This window comes from Onychomys torridus, chromosome 9, assembly GCF_903995425.1.
Source record: "Onychomys torridus chromosome 9, mOncTor1.1, whole genome shotgun sequence".
NCBI lineage: Eukaryota > Metazoa > Chordata > Mammalia > Rodentia > Cricetidae > Onychomys > Onychomys torridus.
The window spans coordinates 2,512,440-2,533,858 of record NC_050451.1 but is presented as its reverse complement, the minus strand read 5'-3'; the positions used below and the strand labels follow the sequence as shown (position 1 = coordinate 2,533,858).

The 21,419-nt window shown below is 41.9% G+C and overlaps 1 protein-coding gene across 2 annotated transcripts in view; it reads left to right on the top strand.

The window, feature by feature from the left end:
* Nucleotides 1-17,308, top strand: part of Cacna2d3 (calcium voltage-gated channel auxiliary subunit alpha2delta 3) — an 844,799-nt gene extending 827,491 nt beyond the window's left edge. For both annotated transcript variants that reach the window (XM_036199702.1, XM_036199701.1), the window contains 3 exons: nt 13,977-14,089; nt 14,312-14,394; nt 16,894-17,308. In XM_036199702.1, coding sequence (XP_036055595.1) covers nt 13,977-14,089; nt 14,312-14,394; nt 16,894-16,986 — 289 coding nt within the window. In that variant the 3' untranslated portion in view covers nt 16,987-17,308. The remainder of the gene's footprint in view (nt 1-13,976; nt 14,090-14,311; nt 14,395-16,893) is intronic.
* Nucleotides 17,309-21,419: the final 4,111 nt, after the last annotated feature.

Here is a 21,419-nt window from a genome sequence, read left to right as displayed (position 1 = left end):
TCTCTACTGTAGGTGTCTTGAAGGCTCATGGGCTTCTGAGTCCCACCCATTTCCTGTAATAGGTCCTTATCCCTTTGCACTAAGAAGTACTGATTGCTGTCATCTCTAGCCACATTGTCAGTAACCCTGATGAACTGAAGTTAAGGATGAAGGAAGGTTCTTTTTCTTCCTTTGAGTTCAGAAATAGCTTGCTAAGTTTTTTTTTTGTTTTGTTTTGTTTTGTTTTGCTTTTACATTTGGGCAATATATAATTTTTATTAAAAGGATTTATCTTTTTTTTTAAACTTCTTTTTGAAATGATATTTTTCTCTCTTCTAAATAATGTCTTTCTTGGATCATAGAAAGTTTAGTCTTTCCTAAAATTCCCCATATAGTACCTATCCTTCCAGGGATGTGTCTTCTGGTTTTAATATTTGGTCAGTTTTTATGAGCCCACTATGACTGTGGTTGCCGTTGAAGACTAAATGTGCAATTTGCACAAAAAGAGTGAACTTAAGAGTTTGGGATACCACATACAGGAGTCAGTGAAACAGAAGGACTTCCACAGTAGTTAGAAGTCCTGGCAATTGGTACTCCTGACTTGGCGGCAGCGTTGATATGATCTAGAGCGTTGATATGATCTAGAGCTTGCAGTCCATTGGGTTATGCTTGTAAACTGGAGTTCACCTGGTATACTTAGGTCCTATGCTGTGGAATACTCGATTATATCCACAAAGAAACTGATAGGCAGGGCAGGTGGTATATGTTAGGAAACATAAGCAGCTGCAGTAAACAGACTGATACCCAGGCATCTGCTGTGTCCAGTAGTTGGCAATGTCAATAGCCATACAGTAGACCGTTGATTGTACTTACTTAGTACCCTTTCCACTTTTTTTTTTCTTAATAAGTTCTATTGTTTGGGGTGTGGGGGTTGATCTGAAATAAAAATGTCTCCTGTAAAGAAGCACCTTTTGGTAGGCTTAAAATGGTGATTTGGTAGTCTAGAATCTAGAATATTTAATTATGCCAATATATAATGGAAGAATTATTTTCTGGGGACTGTAACTTTTGATGTATATTAAGACTGCTGGGTGAATAAGCAAGAAGTCCTCATAGATTTAAGATGCATGAACAGGTGTGATGTTATCATCCCTAAAACCAAGTTTAGCACTTTTATTCTGAGCAAATTCCTTACCATACACAATCTTTCAATGGCCTAACAGTGTATTCAGGGTGGTGATGGTGGTGGTGCACGCCTTTAATCCCAGCACTTGGGAGGCAGAGGTTGGTGGATCTCTGTGAGTCTGAAGCCAGCCTTATCTACAGAGTGAGTTCCAGGACAGCCAGGGCTATGAGAGAAACTTTGTCTTGGAAAATCACAGAGAGAGAGAGAGAGAGAGAGAGAGAGAGAGAGAGAGAGAGAGAGAGAGAGAGAGAGAGAAGGAGAAGGGGGGTCATTGGAGGCATGCAACATATGCAGCATTTAATTTCCTTGGGTCATCGGAAGGAGCTACTGCACATGTAAAGTAAGACATACTGTGAAACCCCCAGTTTAGCCATTAAAGTTTTATTGGGCAGAAAGTACTCAAAAGTACCTGAGGAGGATTTTCCCAGGGAGGCCGAGGGAATTTGACATGTGTTATCGCGTCCAGTAGGGGAAGTCACCTGCTTTTACCTTCTGCGTGTGGACTCCAGTGTTTCTCAGGAGCTTACTATGGAAAGAACCCGAAGCCCAGTGTTAAGAACATTTTTATCCATCCCATGAATAGCACATGTCATCACAAGGCATGGGCCAGTCCCGAGGTTAGTAGTTGTTATCCTATAGAATTGTGAGGGCCACCATAGAAAGTTCCCGAAAGGGAAACTAGCAAAAACAAGATAAAAGCCAATCCAGTTTTCTAATAGTTTTGGACCAAGACACACTTTTTTTTTCTACAATAATTCCTACCTTTACCAAACAAACCTGTTGGTAAAATAAGTTTGGTTTTGTCAGAAAATTCTATTAAGAATAGAAGACTGGGTGGCCCCCAAAATGAGAATATCTTTGGCTAAAGACTAATCAAAATTGACAAAGAAATGTTTCTTCTATTCTGCATTTAATATTAGAATATAATTAATACCATATGATAATGAGACCTGTCAGGTTTCTGAGACTCTCATATAACTTCAGAACAAATTAATAACATACTTAACTAGATATAGGTCTAATAGATGTCTTTTCAATTCCAGAGTTCCATGGAAATCCAAAAGTTAGCTTTGTAGCAAAAAAGGATTGAGTTTGGAATTTTTTAAGCATGTAAATTGTTTAAAATATTTAGCTAAGTAGGATCATTATAAAATAAAACCAGGATAATAAAATTCAAAGTTCACTTGAAAAACAGGTTTACTACAGCATAATTGGTAGGCATCTAAAGTAAGCTATCTGATCATTCTGACATAGTTATATATGCAAGAAACTTTAGCCACAATAAACACAGTAAGCTTGTCCATTCATCTGAGGGTGTCCCATGTCCCTTGGGATTACTGCCTTTATTTCCTTCCCACACCCAACCCCTACTCCTGGAAACCACTGTTCTGTGACTTGTCTCCAGAGATTCAACTGTATTTTATAGACTTTGTCATTAAGAGAACCATACAATCCATATATTAATATCCCCTTGTCTCCTTCCAATCACTCTGCATAATTACTTTGCGATTCATCTATGTCACAGTTTGGAATGAGGAATGTCCCATTGTGTAAATACTTCCCAATTGGTTTTTTACACTTCTCCATAGTTTATTTTTAGTAAGACATATTGTTTGTACATCTTTGTGAGAGTATATTATGGTAATTCAACACATGTATACAATATTTAATAATCAAATCAGGGTACAAGTACTTGCATCTCTTCAGCCATTAATCATGCTTATGTGCTGGAAATGTAATACTCTCATTTTGAAGCACATAGATTGCTTCATCATATAGCTTCACACTGTGAACACCTCTTTCCATCCCTCATTCCCTAGTGACCACTATCCCATTCATTCTTCCCTAAAACTGACTGACTGGTTTCCACAAATGGAGAGGAACATGTGTTATTACTCTTTCTTTGTCTGACTTATTTCACTCATTACAACAGCCTCCAGGTCTGTGTTGCTCCAAATGACAGGATTTCATTCTTTCTGGAGCCAGCTGATGGTCTGTGGTGTCTTTCCTGTGAGTGTGTAGTGTATGCGTGTGTGTGCCAATGTTTGTACCCATGTGTGCAGGCTAGACATGGAAGTCGGATGCTTTCCCTATTGCTTTTGACTTTTGTTGAACCAGTTTTCTCACTGAGTCTAGAGATTGCTGTCTCAGATAGATCAGCTGTCCAAGGAGCCCCTGTGATGCTTCTGTCTCCCTCCCCACCAAGGACTGGGGGAGGGGCACGCTATCATGCTTTGCGTTTATATGGGTGCTGGGATCAAGACATTGGGTCTATATTTTAACTATTGTGATTCAAACTGCAAAGATATTTTGGGGTCATGACTCCATCATTTGAATATATATGCAGATAGAGAATTGTTGAATATGTGATGGTTCCATTTTAGTTTTTGTGAGGACTCTCTATATTGCTTTCCATGATGGCCATAATGATTAAGATTCTTCCCAAGGGTATATAAGTCCCCTTCCTCACCATTCTTTGTGCTGTCATTGTTTTTGTGATAACACCCATTCTAAATGAGATGAGATGTCACAACGGTTTTCATCTGCTTTTCTTTTTTCCCTGCTAGAGAGCAAGTCCAGCACTGCATTAGCAATCTGCTGCAGGGGTTCCCCACCCCAGTATACCAGGATCTGGGTTTGCACTTTACAAATGGATGAAACTGGGCATGTTTTCATGCAGTTGGTCATTTATATGACTTCTTTTGAGAGCTATCTATTTAGTTCATTAGCTCACTTATTGTTGGATTTCATTTTTTCATTTGAATCGTGTGTATGAGGCCGGGGAGCATACTTGAGTGAAAGTGCTCTTGGAGGCCAGAAGAGGGCGTTAGTTCCCCTGGCACTGGAGTTCCTAATGGTTGTGAGCCACTGTGTTGGCGCTGATATCTGAACCTGGAGCCCTTCAGAGAGCAGCAAATGTTTTTGACTGATGAATCCTTTCTCTAGTCGCTGTTTAATATCATTTCATGGTAGATATTATGATGCCTCTAGCTTTGTGTGTGAAGAGTTATTCATTTGTGCCTCCCACAGGATCATTTTTTTAATATTTTATATTTTGAGAATTTCATCCATGTATACAATGTGTCCTGATCATGGCCAACCTTCATTCCTTCCTTCCAACTCTCTGAGACTCCACTACAACACCCCTTCCAATTTCATCTCCTCTTTTAATTTTATTTATTTATTTATTTATTTATTTTTTGCTTAATCCTACTCTATCCCATTAGTGCTCTTTGTATGCACATAGCCACGTGGGTGTGGGGTTGTCTCCAGAGCATGGAAAACCTACCAGTGGCCACAGCCCTAAAGAAAACTGACTCTCCATCTCTCAGTCACAGTAGTCCTCATTTCAGAGAAGGACTTCATAAGCCACTCCCTCATCTGTGCTGAAATGTTGAGTGCCTTGATCTTGTGCTGGTAACCATGGTTGCTAAATTCATGAGCACAACAGCCACATCATATCCCCAAGGTAACATTTCACAGCTCTCCTCTACAACTCCTGGCCTTTACTCTCTTTCCAATCCTTTTTCTGGAAAGTTCCTTGAGTCTTGGACATGCATATCCATGTCCCCTAAGAACTGTGCACTCAGTCACTAATTTTTTTAAATTTGACACATTGAAATTCTCTCCATTAACCCCTGCTCACTACAAAAAAGAACCTTTGCTACCAGGGTTGAGAGCAGCTCAGATGTATGGGAATAAACATAAACATTTAAAAGGTTGTTTGACAAATGTGACCATTTGGCCAGGTAGCAACAGTAGGTTTCTTTCTAGGGCCTCCATAGCCACAGGCTTTCAACCAGGTTTACAGCATCAGGTATGAATTCCCTCCTGTGGAGCAGGCCTTACTTCCAATCAAAGAATGCCATAATGCAATACTCAGGCCACTAGTATACCAATCGACCCAGTGAGCCTGCTCAGGATGACTCTGGTTATCCTGTTTTGTGTGTGTACGAAAGGGAGAGAGATACAGAGACAGACAGACAGACACAGAGACAAAGAGACAGAGACAGAGAGACAAAGAATGAGAGAGAGAGAGAGAGAGAGAGAGAGAGAGAGAGAGAGAGAGAGAGAGAGAAATACACTGATCATCGGCGTAGCCATCAGGGCCTAAACTACCATTCACAATACCGTAGACTTTTATCTCACTGCTCACTATTGGCCTGTTTCTTAATAATTCACTTTTAGTTGGTGGTATGCCCTCACAGGTATGCATTTCTGCTAGGTTTTCTAATTTTTAACATATAGTTATGATAGATGTAAGTTGTCATGCCTGTTTTATCTCTAATCATTTGGGTATTTGTGTTATTAGTTCATCTAGCTAAAGAATTGTCAACTAACCTTTACAGAAATCAGCTGTTTCATTTCTTTTGAGTTTGCATTTTTTGGAATGAGTCTTAGTCTCAGGACTGATGCTTCTGCTGCATTCCACAGACTTAGTGTGTTACACTGCCATGTCTTTATGTTTCCCCCTCTTTGTTCCTTCCCTTGGTTATTCAGGAACATACTCAATTCCTATGTGTTTGGATTCTTTCCATTCATCTTTGTGATTTGTGCTTTTACTCCATTTAGACTGAAAAAATACATAATGTGACCTCAATTTTGAGAGCTCTATTAGAGACTTTGTTTGTGACCTAACATAACATCTATCCTGAGACTGTTTTATGTACATACAAGAGGAATGTGCATGGTGATACTATCTGATGAATGTCTGTGACCCCTCGATTCAAAGTGTGACTCAATTCAGTTATTTCTTTGTTGATTGCCAGGATAATATGGCCATTTGGAAAAGTGTAGTAACAAAGGCACCCAGCTATTAATTTATTAGAGTCTCTCTTTCCTTATTTGGTCGGCAGGTTATTAGGTATATGTGTATTAGAAGTCGCTAAATCTTCTTTCAGAATTGACACTTTAATCTCAAATTTTTTAATTTAAAGTCCGCTTTACTTTATACATCTATACCCACCTCTGCTCACTTTTGGTTTCCATCTGAGCAATGTCTTTTTTCAACTGTTCATTTTTAAGCTAGGTGTATGTTTACCAATGGAATGATTTTGTGTGTGTGGTGGGGGGTCAGGCAGCACATAGCTAGATTATTCTTTGTTTGTTTGCTTTGTTTTGTTTTTTTTTTTGGTTTTTTTGACACAGAGTTTCTCTGTGTAGTTTTGGTGCCTATCCTGGAACTTACTTGCTCTGTAGACCAGATTGGCCTCGAATTTACAGAGATCTGCCTGGCTCTGCCTCCCAAGTACTAGGATTAAAGGCGTGTGCCACCACTGCCTTTTTTGTTTTGTTTTGTTTAACTTTTACTGATTCTTTGCAGATTTCACATCGTGTATCCTGCCCATCTCCCTGCCCCTTATCTGCCCTCTGCCCTTGCAACCTCACCCCCACCCCCCAACAAACAACAAAAACAGAAAAAAGAAGAATCTCGTTGTGGAAGCTGTGGTGTGGCCCCTTGAGTCGCACAGTTTGCTCTTCAGCCACTTCCTCTTCATTTGCAAGTTTACATTGCCCTGAGTCATTGGTCTGGTTTGAGGCCCCTGACTTCTGCTACTCCACTGATAATGGGCTCTCACTGGGGCTCCTCCTGAACATCCTGTTGTTGTCCTGTGTCATGGAGATCCTCCAGTTTTGGCTCTGTTGGTTCATCCCCTTCACATGCTCCAACAGTTCATAGAGTCAGTGGACATTGGGGTGGGCCACCTCACAGCTCTGGTTCTGGGCCTGGGTTGGTCAGCTTGCTGGCTCTCCCTCACCATCACAACCAGATGAGCTCTCTAGCACTCCTTCTTTAGCTTACCCAATGCAGCCTGCAGCAAGGAGCGGGGCCAGTTCTGCTCTCGGCCTCACAGATCTGGGTCTCCCTCACTCATATCACCAGGACCAGCTCTACTGTTTTGCCCAGGCAAGGAAGGGGCAGAGCCTTCTCTCACAATTGCTACAAGGGGCATACAGGGGTGCTCTTATGCCCTCGGGGCTGGCTCACCTGCATCCCTGACAAGGTTAGCTCTAGTGTACTGCCTTGGCAAGATGCAGGGTCTGCTCTTCTGTGCAGCTGGAGAGGGGCAGGGGTAATTCTCTTAACTCTTATGACCCCAGGGCATGCTGCTGGAGGGGCCATACCTTTACTGCCACCTGGGGCCATGGTGACATCTAAGCCCATACTCTGACCTAGGACCATGTCTGGATCCATGGTCTTGCCACAGCCAGGGTCTGTGTTACCACAGGGAGTGTCATGGGGAGCAATCATAGGAAAAAAGTATGTTGAAATCCAATGGCCATGCTGAGCAGATACCAACATGGCCCCAGGTGGCCACCCTGACCGCTGGCATTGGCATGGCCTTCAATGGCATCAGGAGCCAAGGGCATCAACTCAGACCTTGTCTGCTGTAGGACCACAGACCTATATATGGACCTCAGCAGCAGCCCTGGTCTTGACAACACCATGTAACAGTGCCAGCCACTCAACTCAGCATGGCCCTGGCTGCAGCCCAGATCCTGGGCATCCTTGTGGCTCTGGTTGCATCATGGGCTACCAAACATAAACACAGACCCCAGCAGTGGTAGGACCACAGACCCAGTAGCAGTCTGGTCCTGGATGTCACCATGGCCCCAGGTAGCAGTACAGGCCACTCAGATCAGCATGGTCCCCATAGTGGCCCTTGAACACAAACCTGGCTCCAGGTGGCAGTCCAGACCATAGGCCTCTGCATGGCCCTTAGTGGCAACAGGAGCCACAGACATCACCCATGCTCCCTCAGTTACTTCAGGGCCTCAGGCCAAGATTGGTCTTTGGCAGTAGCCCAGGCCAGGAAATGATCCTTGACTGGGATGGCTAGTAGGCCATTCACATTAGCCTGTTCCTCACCACCCTCACCTCTTCAGACCTGCCTCTCTCCCAAGCCCATGAATCATTTCATCTCTCTCTCTCTTCAACTCTGTACCTGCTCACCACAATAGTGTCTGACTGCCCAGTGCCGTAGGTGCCGGGCAGCACTTGGTTGAGACCTGCCCCCATGATGATGATGAATTGGATTCACTTACTCCAGGTTATTATTGATAAACATCTTCCTGCCATTTTGTTGATTGTATTCTATTCTTTCTATATATTTCTGTGTCCCTTTCCATGTCTATCATTTTTGTGGTTTGGTGGTTTTCTACCATGCTGCAGTTGGATTCCTGTGTCTGTTTTTGTAGTGCATTTTCTATATGCATGTACTTTCATCATAGTAATCACTATCTTCTCATTGATAGTATTGAGATGGTCTGCTTCTGAGCATCTAAAAAAATGTAGTTAGAGTTTTCCTGCCTGGCCCTGTCAGGACAAATCTCTCTTACCCACCAGTCCCACAGTTGCTCAGACCCAACCAAGAAAGCACACAGAAACTTATATTGCTTACAAACTGTATGGCCATGGCAGGCCTCTTGTTATCTACCTTTTCTATCTTAAATTAACCCATTTCTGTTAGTCTATACTTTGCCACATGGCTTGTGGCTTACCAGTGTCTTTACATGTTGCTTCTCATGGCGGCGGCTGGCGGTGTCTCTCAAGCCTTCTACTACCCAGAATTCTCTTTTCTCTTGTCCCGCCTATACTTCCTGCCTGGCCACTGGCCAATCAGAACTTTATTTACATAGAGCGATATCCACAGCAAAAATATACTATTCTTCTGGGAATTCACATATATATGCAATGAAATATGACCATATCTGTCCCCCATTTCCCTCTTTCAACTTTATAACTTCTTCTTTAGGAAACAAAACAAAACACCAAGTCCAATTAGTACCACTCATGTGTTCATAGGTATAGAGCCATTCAGTGGGCTCATCCCCAAAGAAGACTGATTCTCCTTCCCCCGAAGCCAGCAATTTCCAGTAGCTCCTCAGAGGTGGGCCTTCATGAGGTTTTCCACCATTTTTGCTGGAATGTGGGCTGTCTTGATCTTGGACAGGTAGCTACAGCTGCTGTGAGTTCAGAGTATGATAACGATGTCCTGTCCAGGACACAGCATGTTACCACACTCTCTCTTTCTTCAAGTTGGGATCCTTTGCTGGAGAATCATGGTTGTATATTTGTGTTGATGTCTGTACACCTTTCATAACATTGGCTTTCTTACCAATTTTATCAAGTGGCATCTTTGGGTTATAGATGCCTTGGGTTGGATGTAGGAGGGATGAAAAGCATATCCTAGCCTGCAGCAGTTCATAAAGATAGTTGTTCTACTTTAGGCTGGACAAGGGCTTGTGGCAGTAGCTGCCACATCTCAGTGGTGTGGGATCTGGAGAGGTTTGTTCTGTGGTCTCTCAGAGAAAGAGATACCAACCAGGTGTTGTAGTACTAATTGCCATAGACCTAAGACGTTCTTTGAGATTCAGAAGGAAAATATGAGAGATGATTGGGTCGGTGCTACCTCTAAACAAATTTCCAGGTCTTCAGAATGAGATGGGATGAGCCCATGTCATGCTGGCATCTGTAGCACTGGTAATTGTTGACCACAGTTATGTAGTACAAGAGGAACCTTGCCCAGGCTCCATTAGGAGAGAGCAGATGCTGGGACCAATACACCATTGCCTGCTTTAATGAAGCTGCAGAAACCAGTTAATACCCTGTGTAGGTGAGCACAAATAGAGACCTTCACTAGTTTCCGTAGGGAACATAACGGGAGGATTTGGGCTCATAACTATGATGACCATTGCTCCTAAAGCTTGGCATGCTGAGTGGCAGGTGGTTTTCCACCCATTGAGGTACATAGTGACTCAAGACATCCGATAGGATCATGGTTCATACTAGCCCCTATGCTAAGATGGTGTCTGTGGTTATAGGGCAGATTCTTCTTTGCAGCAAAGCAGATTCTCTTCCACTAGTCCCACAAATTTGGAACTTATATGTGCTATGGAATTCTCCTGCAGCTTGGACTATGCACTGCTATAATCAGGGTTGCTGGCACTTTGCTTTTGCCAACATAGCTGATGTGTGAATTGCCATGTTCTTTGCATTGTTTTTCCAATTCTCCATGAACTTTAGGATCACATCTCTTCTCTGCTAATATTTAAACATTCTTTCTTTTGTTGCACTATGGTATACTAGACCTCAAGGCATCTCTGTACCGCCATATTGTTCTGTGAAAAAAGTAATGTACCTAAAGAGAGAATACACATTCACCATCTCCAATTAATAGCAGAGGTCACTTTAGGGAAACTGTCACCTAGCACTGATAAAGCAGTAGATGTACACCACTGTGCCTTTGATGTCAGCTCAGTCCCCAGAAAATCCTATAAATAAAAGTTCCCATAAGACCCATGGCTTTGGAAAAACCCCTTTCCCCTCGCAGCCATGTCACAGATTCCCACACCCTTGTCTATGTACTATACCTCTTTCTCACTTTGGAAATAGACATTCCTTTAGAATAAAACCTCCCTTTGCTAATGTTCCGCTGGTCTTTTACAAACATATGTCCCACTTTCCTCTTAAAGTAATTTTTTTCTTTCCTACTTTTAGTTATTGATCCTCAGTAATGTTCAGATTCTTGTAATGCAGTTTTTCAAGAATGGAGACATAGCAAAATATAGTTATAATACTTTTAATTTGTATAAAACCAAAAATGCCAGGGTATATAAATTATGAAGCCTATTTAGTTGATGTTTTCTTAGAAATTTACTCTAATGAAGATTACCCAATTTAACATAAACTTGAGATTATACATTTTATCAAAAAAGATTTGTGTAGAGCTACTTCTATCACTCTATGCGGGGGAAACCTACATTGCAAAGAAGCCCCAAAGCCCTTTGTGTGGCAACACCACTGAACTATGAACCCTCTTTGCACTAGCCCACTTCCTCTCTTGGAAATGTATCCTTGCTTACTAGATTCTCTTGCTTTACTTGCCCTTGTCTACGTGTCTGTCCAGTTCTGTTTTCCATGACAGAAGAACCTGGAGCCACTACCAAGGTACCCAGTAGGCCCCAATATCAGCACCATAAGAGAAAAACTATCTTGTTTGTTTACATAAATGAAAGTTACCCAGGTTTAGAGATGCAGTCCAGTAGGATGTATGTGAGGATGGGAACTACATTTACACATGAGTCAAAAGCACGTATCTATTTTAAGGATGCTATAGCTAGAACCAGATCTCAGGGCCCTCACAAAAATCCCAAGCAAGGCCAGCTATTTCCTCCCCTGTTCCTTCTCTACCCAAACCTTCTAGTTTGGTAAGCAAAGAATCTACTTTAGCACTATAATGTTGCTCCCCAATAAAGTAAACGTGAAGCTGATCATCCTTAAGTGTCCCCATTTTTCTGAATACCTGCAAGTTAAGGTGCCATCCGCATTAGAACTAAAACCATTTGAAGTACCAAACTGTCATTATTTCCCAAATAGTCCTCCTTCAGTGAATTCCTGTTTCCACAAAGGCTCCCTCATCTCTACAACCCCAGATGGGCTGAGAATCTTAATCAGTTTCGTTTCTGCTGTGGGAGTATCTTCCCCTACTCTGATTTTACCCTGAAATTAGTTCCTCCCACTGTGGCTTAGGTTTATTCTACATATATATGGAAGGTGGCAGGGTTTATGGGTGTCTTCCTGGATGATCTGATAGCATTCCTTCTGACCCAGGCATAAAATTATTTGGGAAACTGGATACCATAGTGTATACTGAGGAGCATCCCTTGTAGATCCACAAAATTCAGTTAGTTTCTTAGTTTCTTTCAAGCTAGAAGGAACAAGTACCCCCTTATCCTAGCATCTGTAGAATTAGGTACTCATAATAATTCTATATTAGAAATGGGAAATTTTAATGATTGGGAGAAAGACAAACTAATCTATAAATACAGATAATGGAGGAGCCATATTAAAAGGAAGCCAACTGTTAATAAACCTAAGGTCAAACAAATGTTTTATAAGAAGACACCCAAACATAACAATCAACTCAGAATAAATCAAAGCACTTGCCAGTCAAAAGCAGGATGTTGGCCTCAGAAAAGACTTCACCAATATGAGGAATTGTGTGCTGGAGTCAGGGACATAGACAGTTCACACCAATGCATGGCAGCAATCCATATGACTCACCTGGGAAAAGTGAGATGCTCTCAGGGGATCCATGTAGGCACCCAAACTGTTGATATAAAATAATGTGCCTGCTTTAATAGAAATGAGAAGACAGTTTATTCTAAGCCTACTATGAATGACCATGGCCAGAAAACACATATTTGAGTCACCCTGAATGACATATTCCACCATGGAGGAAGTTACATCAACTTCTGAGGTCACTTAACTAAACAAAATAATAAGTAAATGCATTTCCCAAATACCTTAGTGGGGGCATTAGGGAGGCAGGCTGTTTAACAAAGTAAGCTTTCTGATATGATCTTGGCATTCTTAGCTTTGGTGTTGGTGGAGGTTAGGGCTCTTAGGAGATTATTCCCAGAGAGTGTCTCTAATACCCACAAGAATGTTATGATCAATACAAAGTTAAGGAGAATAGTTATTAAAGGGACTAAGATGGACCCAGATCATTTTGTCTCTCATCTTACAGCATCCCAAATCTTTGCACACTCCCAAAGCTCTAGTCATCTGGGATCCAGTAGTCAGCAAGATCTTTAACATACAGGCAGCCTCCTCAGACCACTCCAGTTCAGTGATGGTGACACCATCAGGCTCATTACAATTGGACTGGCTGTACTGATGGATCCGGAAGGTTGGGGTTGCTATACAATCTTAGATCTGAACTTAACCTGGATTCTAGAACCTCCCCTGTATCTAGGATCAATTTCACTGAAAACATCCTCCTCTCTTCTGGGTGAATCGAGAGCAAAGCAGTACAGGAATGTTTTGTTTTGTTTTCTTTTCTTTTCTTTATTTTTCTGTGCAGCACATAGCAGTCTTTGGGGAAAGGAGATAAGTTCCTCCTGAAGAAAATCAAATACAGTATGAGATGACGTTTTGGGCCCTGGATGATGATGATGATGATGATGATGATGATGATGATGATGATGATTACCTAACTAGAAGTCCATGGCAGAGAAACAGGAGATAGCTTGCTTGAGTTTCACTCTGGGGGTCAACCTGAGATCTAATTCTAGAAAGTGAAATCAGATGTGAAGAAGGTACATTTTGAAAACTGACCTGACTTAGGTCATTCTGACTGATTTCTCTATATGAAACCCCAGTCTCTCCAGATGAATGAATGGTACTAACTTCAAGAGAATACAGCTGTTGCTTTCTCATCCCAGCATAGCATTTTTGATACAAGCACCTCAATTGAGGGGGGCAACTTCCTGGAAAGGTTATCTCTGAACCTGGTTCCATAAAATATTACGGTTGTTCCTACAGGGGAGAAGTGTTCCTGTATATATTTTCATTTGAGAGATGGTATGCTGGTTAATTTTAATTGTCCAGTGAACACAATCTAGGATCATCTGGGAAGAGAATCTCAATGCGTGGTTGTCTGTGTAAAGTTGTGCCAATTCACTTTGATTCTGTTAATTGAGGTGGAATGATCCACCGCCCACTGTGGGAGACATTGTTCCCTAGGCAAGGGATCCTAAACTCTATGAGGGTGGAGACAATGAGTTGAGCATGAGAATACCTGGACTCACCGTTCTATGTTCCTAATTCTGGATGCCATGTGAGCAGCTGTGCCAAGCTCCTGAGCTGTGCCTTCCCTGCAGTGATGACCTGAACTGAAATGAAAATGAACTCTTTCTTCCTCCATTCCCTTGTCAGGGGATTTTATCAGAGCAATAGCGATGGAATGAGGACAGATGGTAAACGCCCTCCCTCTCACTGGCCCATTACCTTCCATTCCCACAGGTCCTTCGTTATCCAGCAAATCCCGAGTAGCAATCTGTTCATGGTGGTGGTGGACAGCAGCTGCCTCTGTGAGTCTGTAGCTCCTATCACCATGGCGCCCATTGAAATCAGGTATATCCTTTTTTAATGTGGGTCCAGCTGCTGCAGTTACAATGGGTAAAGGGGAAACCATAGTAGGGACACTGAGGGGATGACATGTCAAGGAGGGAAGGGTTACTCCTTTCCCCGTGTGCGGAGAAAAGGGCGGAAGCTACTTTAGCAGCGCCCAAGTTTTGACCCCTGAAGTTCTGACTGAGAGAAGTAATGGTCGGAACCACGCCTTAACTACAGTCAACATAATGAATCCCTGAAGTGTGAGCGTTTAAAGGCTCAGAAGATCAGGCGGCGTCCTGAATCCTGCCACGGCTTCCATCCTGAGGCAAGTCTGAGAACCGTTTCAATGTTCTTTTCCCATTAGATTTACGAGAAGTATCTCACAATGACCACGAATAGCTGAAAACTTGACTCCTGAGAAAAGAATTCCTTTCAGAAAACTAGAAAAGGAATAGATGACAGCTAATAGATCTGGGTATGAAGCCCATCTCCTCCACTGAGTAATCAATCTCTCTCTCTCTCTCTCTCTGTCCATATATATTTTAAAATCTTCTGGCTTTCTATGTGTTATGATTTTTATAATGCACAAGGTGTCTCTGACCATCATGATTTATTTATTTTAAATGGAAGATAAAGTTATTTCCATTGATTATTTCAGATAGCTTTTTATTTACAAGAAATCTACTTAAAAGCAGCAAACTTAGCATTCACCGCCATCAGTGACAACTATCTGGAACTAAGTGGCAGCCAGGGTTTGACATTTAATATGATATTGTCTTCTACAAACCTCTTGGCCTGCATTCATTGTTCTCCCGGGAGGTGTGTGAGCAGCAGGTTAGACACACCTGCTTCCAAACCTCTCAACTGTCACACCTGTGGTGATGAGTATAGAATTAAGACCACTCCTAACAAAGGTGAGTTCGAATACATTCTACAGTAGTGTAGGTGACAACATTTTAAAAAAGGAAAAGTAAGTTCGTAAGTGAACTCTACTTCTACTCCTACCCAAAGTAGAAAGCTGGCCAGGATCCATACCTGTAGAGGAATTGGACACCTACTGTTGACAATGTCACCTCAGCTTTCTTCGTGTCTGTGTACCTTCAAATAACACATCATTGTGATGTACTAGGCTATCCAGTTCTGAAGATGTTAAAAGTCAGTATACTAACCTATAGTTAGTATTTTGACTATAATAAATTAGTTTTATTAAGAATATTTACATCTATAGTCAAAAGGGAAATCAAAAGCAACATGTTGTATATATTATATATGCTGAAAAAAACCTTTTTAATATTTCAGTGATAGCCAAATGTCACTCTGAAAATATAAACAGTTTTAATTAAAACCAGGGATTGCACTGGATGTGGTAGCTTCACCTATAACCCAGCACCTGGGAAGCCAAGGTAGGAAGAGAACAAGTTCAAGGCCAGACTTAGGTACAAAGACCCTATCTCCAAATGAACAGCTGTCAAGAATTGTATACTTAGACAACTGAGTAATTAAAGTAAAAGCTACTAGAGTTAACATGAACATCTTCTTTGGTAACTGGATATAAGATAAACTTAAAATCTTGTAGTTTCTCTTTTTTAAGAATACTGAAATTGGGGTCAGTATAACCTAGAAAGTAATTTTATAAGGAGACAGTCAATTAAAAAAAGAATGTACAGGCTGGTCTTACATGGCAAAATAGTAGTCTTATGAATATTCTAGGAATTGATGAGATTCTTTAGATCCATTCCAATAGCTTGGCCTACCTAGGAAAATGTAACAAAGTCAGTAGCAATGTTCAAGAAGTTCAAATGACATCTAGGTCTAATTCAGAGGCACAGTAGCCTCAAGCTTTGCAGCCTTCCTCTTGAGTACCTTTTCCATAGCCAGAGGCACAGGCAAATGGCACTGGATGGGAGAGACCTGCACTTAGCAGCTTTTGGCAAAATAAAGAACATAATAAGAAAATAGCCAAACAGAGTAGGAGAATAATGGAGTTGGCAACATTTCTAGATGCATTTAAGAAAAAGGAATACATAAAATTATTTTTCTGAAACAGAATCTCTCTCTGCCAAATAAAGAAAAAGACGATTTGAGAAAAAGTTTCTGAGCTATGTCACTCAGCTCTGGTCCTTCATTTCCTTTCTAACTAGAAACTGTTGGGTTTTTATGAGATCACAGAGGACACCTGCACTGATATCCCTTTGCTACATCAGTGGTTCTCAAACTGTGGGTTGAAACCCCTTTGACAAACCCCTGTCTCCAAAATATACATGATGATTCATGACAGTAGCAAAACTACAGTTATGAAGTAACAATGAAAATAATGTTATGGTTAGGGGTCACCACAATGTGAGGAACTACATTAAAGGGTTGCAGCATTAGGAAGGGTGAGAACCACTATTCTACATAAGTTTCAAAGAAGGCCTGGGAGATGTGGCTCAGTGGTTTAGAGCACATACTGCTCTTGCCAAGGACCCAAGTTTGGTTCCCAGCACCTACTTTAAGTGGCTCACAGTTGCTTGTGACTCCAGTTAATATGATGCCCTCTTCTGGACTCCACAGGTAGAGCACTCAGAAAGTAATGCCCCCTAACACAAACATACTCAAAAACAAACAAATCTTTAGAAAAATAAAATAATTTTCAAAGAGTAATTTAGATAGTATGTGCATTAACAACCGCAGTCAGGTATTTGAACCTCTAACGGATTTAGATAAACCTGTATCCTTCCATCACTGAGTCAGAAGATTCTAGAATTCTCATCAGCATGGAAACTGCAAAGCTTAATGTCCTGGAACCCATTTCTGCTCTAACCAGTCCCTGTTTTCCCCACAGGAGAATGCAAGGGAGTGTGGGGGTGCATCGAGTCTCCAGGCCCAGGCGGCCCTGCTGCTGCTCCCCCTGGTTTCGAATCTCTTCTCCAGGTGACACTAACTGCTGAGATGTTCTTTTGGCATGCTCTCAATCATGGATAAACTGTGAACCTGAATATGGTGCGACATAGAAGACATAAGCATAGGCCAGCCATCAGCATCTCATGATTTTAAACTGTGCGTGATAGAAACTCTTCCTGATACACTGACAAAAAGTTCTCTTTTTACTTTGCCAGTCATGCAAATGTGAGTTTACCACATGATCACCCTTCATCAGAAATGGGGCTGTACTGGGTAGGCAGTGTCCCTTTGGCTTGGAAACCATGGAAACCAATTTAAACTGTGTACTTTTTAAATAAAGTATATTAAAATCATAATCACCTTGTTTGAAATGTATCATTTTATGGGCTGAGAACACAGTCTAAAAAAGAAAAAAAATTATGGTTGGAAAACGTCACCTATTCCAGGAAGCAGTAAGGATGCTGTTGGCAGAGGATGTGCCCTCAAAGCAGACTCTAGACAAATAGTTAACAATCATTTAGATGTTCCACTCAAGTCCTAAAAATATTTACAGAAGTAAATCAAACTATTGTCTACATTGTGGAGATTTCATTACATAGAACCTGGGTTTGTTGAATCCAACTTCAATCGAGGTCAGACTTTGGAGGAGAACACAAGTTCTCTTAACAGTCAAGCGCTAACTATTTAAGGGTAGAAATAAAGAAGTCATAAATCCCAGGAAATTCTTCTGAAAAGGCATGGAGGAAATAAAGAATGACCATGAAAGACTCTGAAGCACATTTCTTCAGCATTTGGCTTCTGGCTTTGCCCGTAAATAAGAGGTGAAACCAGATCTTAGATATTACAGGACATGAGACTACCCAGACCCATAACCATTCCTGAAATGCTGGCTCCCGAACCAAAAAACAGATCCATTGGATCATGGTAACCAAATAAGGTGGAATAATTTCCTTGCCTAGGTAAAAACACCCTGCACTATGGGATGGCTATCTCAAAGCCATCTAGAGGCTGCTTAAACTTTCAAAACACAACAAAAAATCCCAATGCACACACACACCTCTTTCTAAAATAGTTCCATGGTTGGTGGGAATACCACATCAATATGTTCCTTCAAGTGATTGTGCTTCCAGCTCTGGTCTCATTATAACAATACTTTCACATGCAAAAAGGCAGCCACCATGGAGTCATAGAATGGTGGCCATCTACATTGTTCACTTTATGCACTGATAAATGAATAAATGCACTTGTCACTCATATAAATAAAAACGCATTACACTTAACACTAGGCAGTGGTAATATAACTTTTAACAAAACTAGTACCATATGACCCATGATGCTCCATTATTATTCTAAGGAACTGGCAAAAAGAAGCCCACTGCATGCAAGTGCACAAAATTTAGTACTGATGGTACAGAATACATGTTTATAAATACACTCCTGATATAGCTCTAAATAGCAGAATGGAATTGCTCTTTGCTATGACATAAAGGTAACAGAGTTGAGTCACACCGTGCCTTGTGGCACTGTGGGTCATCACAGTCCTGTGAATGGCCCAGGAGGCCCTTCCTGCTGTCTGCTCCATAGGCATTGCCAAGCAAGTGGGCATTACGTTTACCCAATTTTCCAGTAAATAACTTTCTCCAACTCACCATGTCCCAAGGACAACTCTCAATCCATTTTAATTGAATGTGTTCTTACCACTGACTATACCATGCCTATTAATGCTGTGTCCTAGCCCATAATTCTGTGGGTTTCAGAACCTCTGCCCCCATATACCAAATGGGACTGTCCCTTAACTCAAGTCCTGGGTGAGGCTGTGAGTGTTGTTCAGGCCCTTGTCATATAGCCTGGCTCATACTGCATCCTTGTGTCCTTGCAATCCAGAAACTTCATTCTCAATGCACTCAGCCAAAACAACGTTTCTAAGCAGATGCCCAGTTACATGTACTTGTCCAATGTGACTTCACTGACAGAGAAATCCTCTACTCCTCCACAGTCATTTAAGCATTCTCTATCTGAGAATCACTTTGTATCACTCAAGAATGTCGACTACCAAGTGAGAGAACCCAGGCATTTGCAACTTTTAAAACTCTAGAGGATGCTACTTGAAGCCATATTGGAGAACTACTGATCCATAGCCCTGCAAAGTCTCAGCTCTGGGCTTTGCCTGCCTTCCTAAAACCACCATGTACCACTCTATCCCAGACCTATTGCGTCCCACTGCTCTGCAATCCTCTGGGCCTCCTTGATGCTGGGTGTGGTCCTTGCTCAGGGTCATTATACCCTTTATGCATTCAGGGATAGAAGGCTCAAACCCTCATCATCACATGGCTGTTCCATCTCTCCTTGAGCTCCACTTAAATACCCCTCCTCAAAGATACCCCATGAAATAATAGGTCTCCCTATGCAGCCGATAATCTGATTTTATTTGTCCTTTACATCAGTATCTGGAAGTTTTCATCATTCTTGCTGAATTGTGGGGGTTTGCTGATAGAATGATTTTATCTACAGGTCGTAGAACACTACATATAGTAAAAATAAAACTGCTACCAACTGTGGCAAACCTAGTCAGTGATGTTCCCTGGAGCCAGACTCTGCCATACTGATGCTACTGAACATAGTTAAGACTCCTGTGGCTCTCACGGCAAACCAAAGCAGACTAAGCTTACTGTCACCATCTGCCAGGCAGAAATGGAGGCACTAAAGGGAGATGATTTTGTGGGTTCCTGTGCCTGGAATTTGAAGCCAGGCCATTGGCCAGCTGTGTAATAACACATTGTAGGTCACTAGATAGGGAACCATCGAATGAAGTACAAGACAGTGGAACACAAACAGGTGTGCTGATGTTTTTAAGTGCACTTGGGAAAATGCAGTATGATAACCAAGGGATTTCCTTAACCGTGGCCCACAAAGCCCCAGCCAGTCCTCCCTTACTCTCCCTCCTCCTCTGCCCTTGTCCTGGTCCCTTTCCTTGCATTCCGACAGAATGTCTTCCCTGCTTCCCAAATATGCAGGGCAGGTTGAACCTTGGCCAGGGCCCTTGCCATTACCCTTCTCTGTCCACGGCAGCCTTTCACTCCAGATACCTGTGCACATCACTCCCTCACCCATGTCTAACCTAACCTTTGTAGGTGGCCTTCCCTGCCCTCCATTGTATAAAGGTATTTTTCCTTTCCTGTTTGATTTTTTTCACATGACAGTTACTGGGGTTCACTCTCGCCGATTTGTCTCTCTCTAAGAGAATACAGGCACAGAAAGTTCAGCGGGAATGTTGTCTGGCTGCACTCTCAGTTCAGAGAAGAATGTTAACATAGGAGCAGAGCCTCAATCAAACAAGGGAATCGGCAAACTGTCAGGGCAGGAAGAGGCATCCCTATGGCTTGAGCTGTGGGACAGTATTGCCACAGCTGCAGAAGGTAGGGAATTGAGTGTAGACGCCAACTCTGAGAAGATGCTTATGCAGACAACGGGTATAAGGCTGGAGATATTATACAACCTGACCAAGTCCGATAAGCTATGGTGGACAAAGCCAAACACTGAAGCCAGAAGAATAGATCCAAGAGCTTGTGCTCCATTCACATTTGCCGCCAGGGCAGCTCCAGCCATGTTACTCTTTTCTCACTGTTTGTTGTCAAGACTCTGGCCAGCGCACCTCCACTCAAACACTCTAACTCTGCTGTCTTTCGTGCTGGCACCAGCATCAGGCTTCCATAGAGTGTTTTCACAGAGAGATCTAGGTTGCTACTACTCCACAAGGTGACACATCAACACTGCTCTCATGGGCCTCAGAAACAGGAAGATTACCATACTTTGTATAATTTTCCTGACAACCACTTTGCCAGAGCCCTAGATCTGAGAGAACAAACAATGTATCCACCATGCCAAGGCCATCTGTGATCTAAGTGGTGACAATGGTAGTGTGAATCCAGACCACACCAGTCTCTCCTGAGCATGTTCTAAGCATGGCTGACATTGTTTCCCAAAAGTAGAACCATGAGCTGCAACACACTTAATTCATCATTACACTGGTAAACCTTGAAAATCACTATACATGGGAGTAATCCAGGATCTTTCCTATCATTGAGACCAGCAGGAATTCCTTTGCTCTACTACTCTCCATGAAATCATTTCCATCAAGTATTAACCATTCAGTGATGGACTGATTGCACCACAGGGCTGAATACAGTAATAAAATGATATGCTAATTAACCACACATACTTTAAGTCTCAATATTTATAATTTACAGATTTACATAGTATGATTATGTAGTATGGTGCCAACATTCAATATATTAATCCCATTATTAGTCTTAGTTGTAGTGGATAAGAGTACATAAAATGGGTGTGTTTCAAGCAGAGACTGTGCATAGGCTGTGATAGAGTGTGTCTGGTGTGCTATGCTGACATCTACATTGTTTCTGTTCTGCCAAGAATATTACAATACCCCACTGTAATATACTGCTAAAG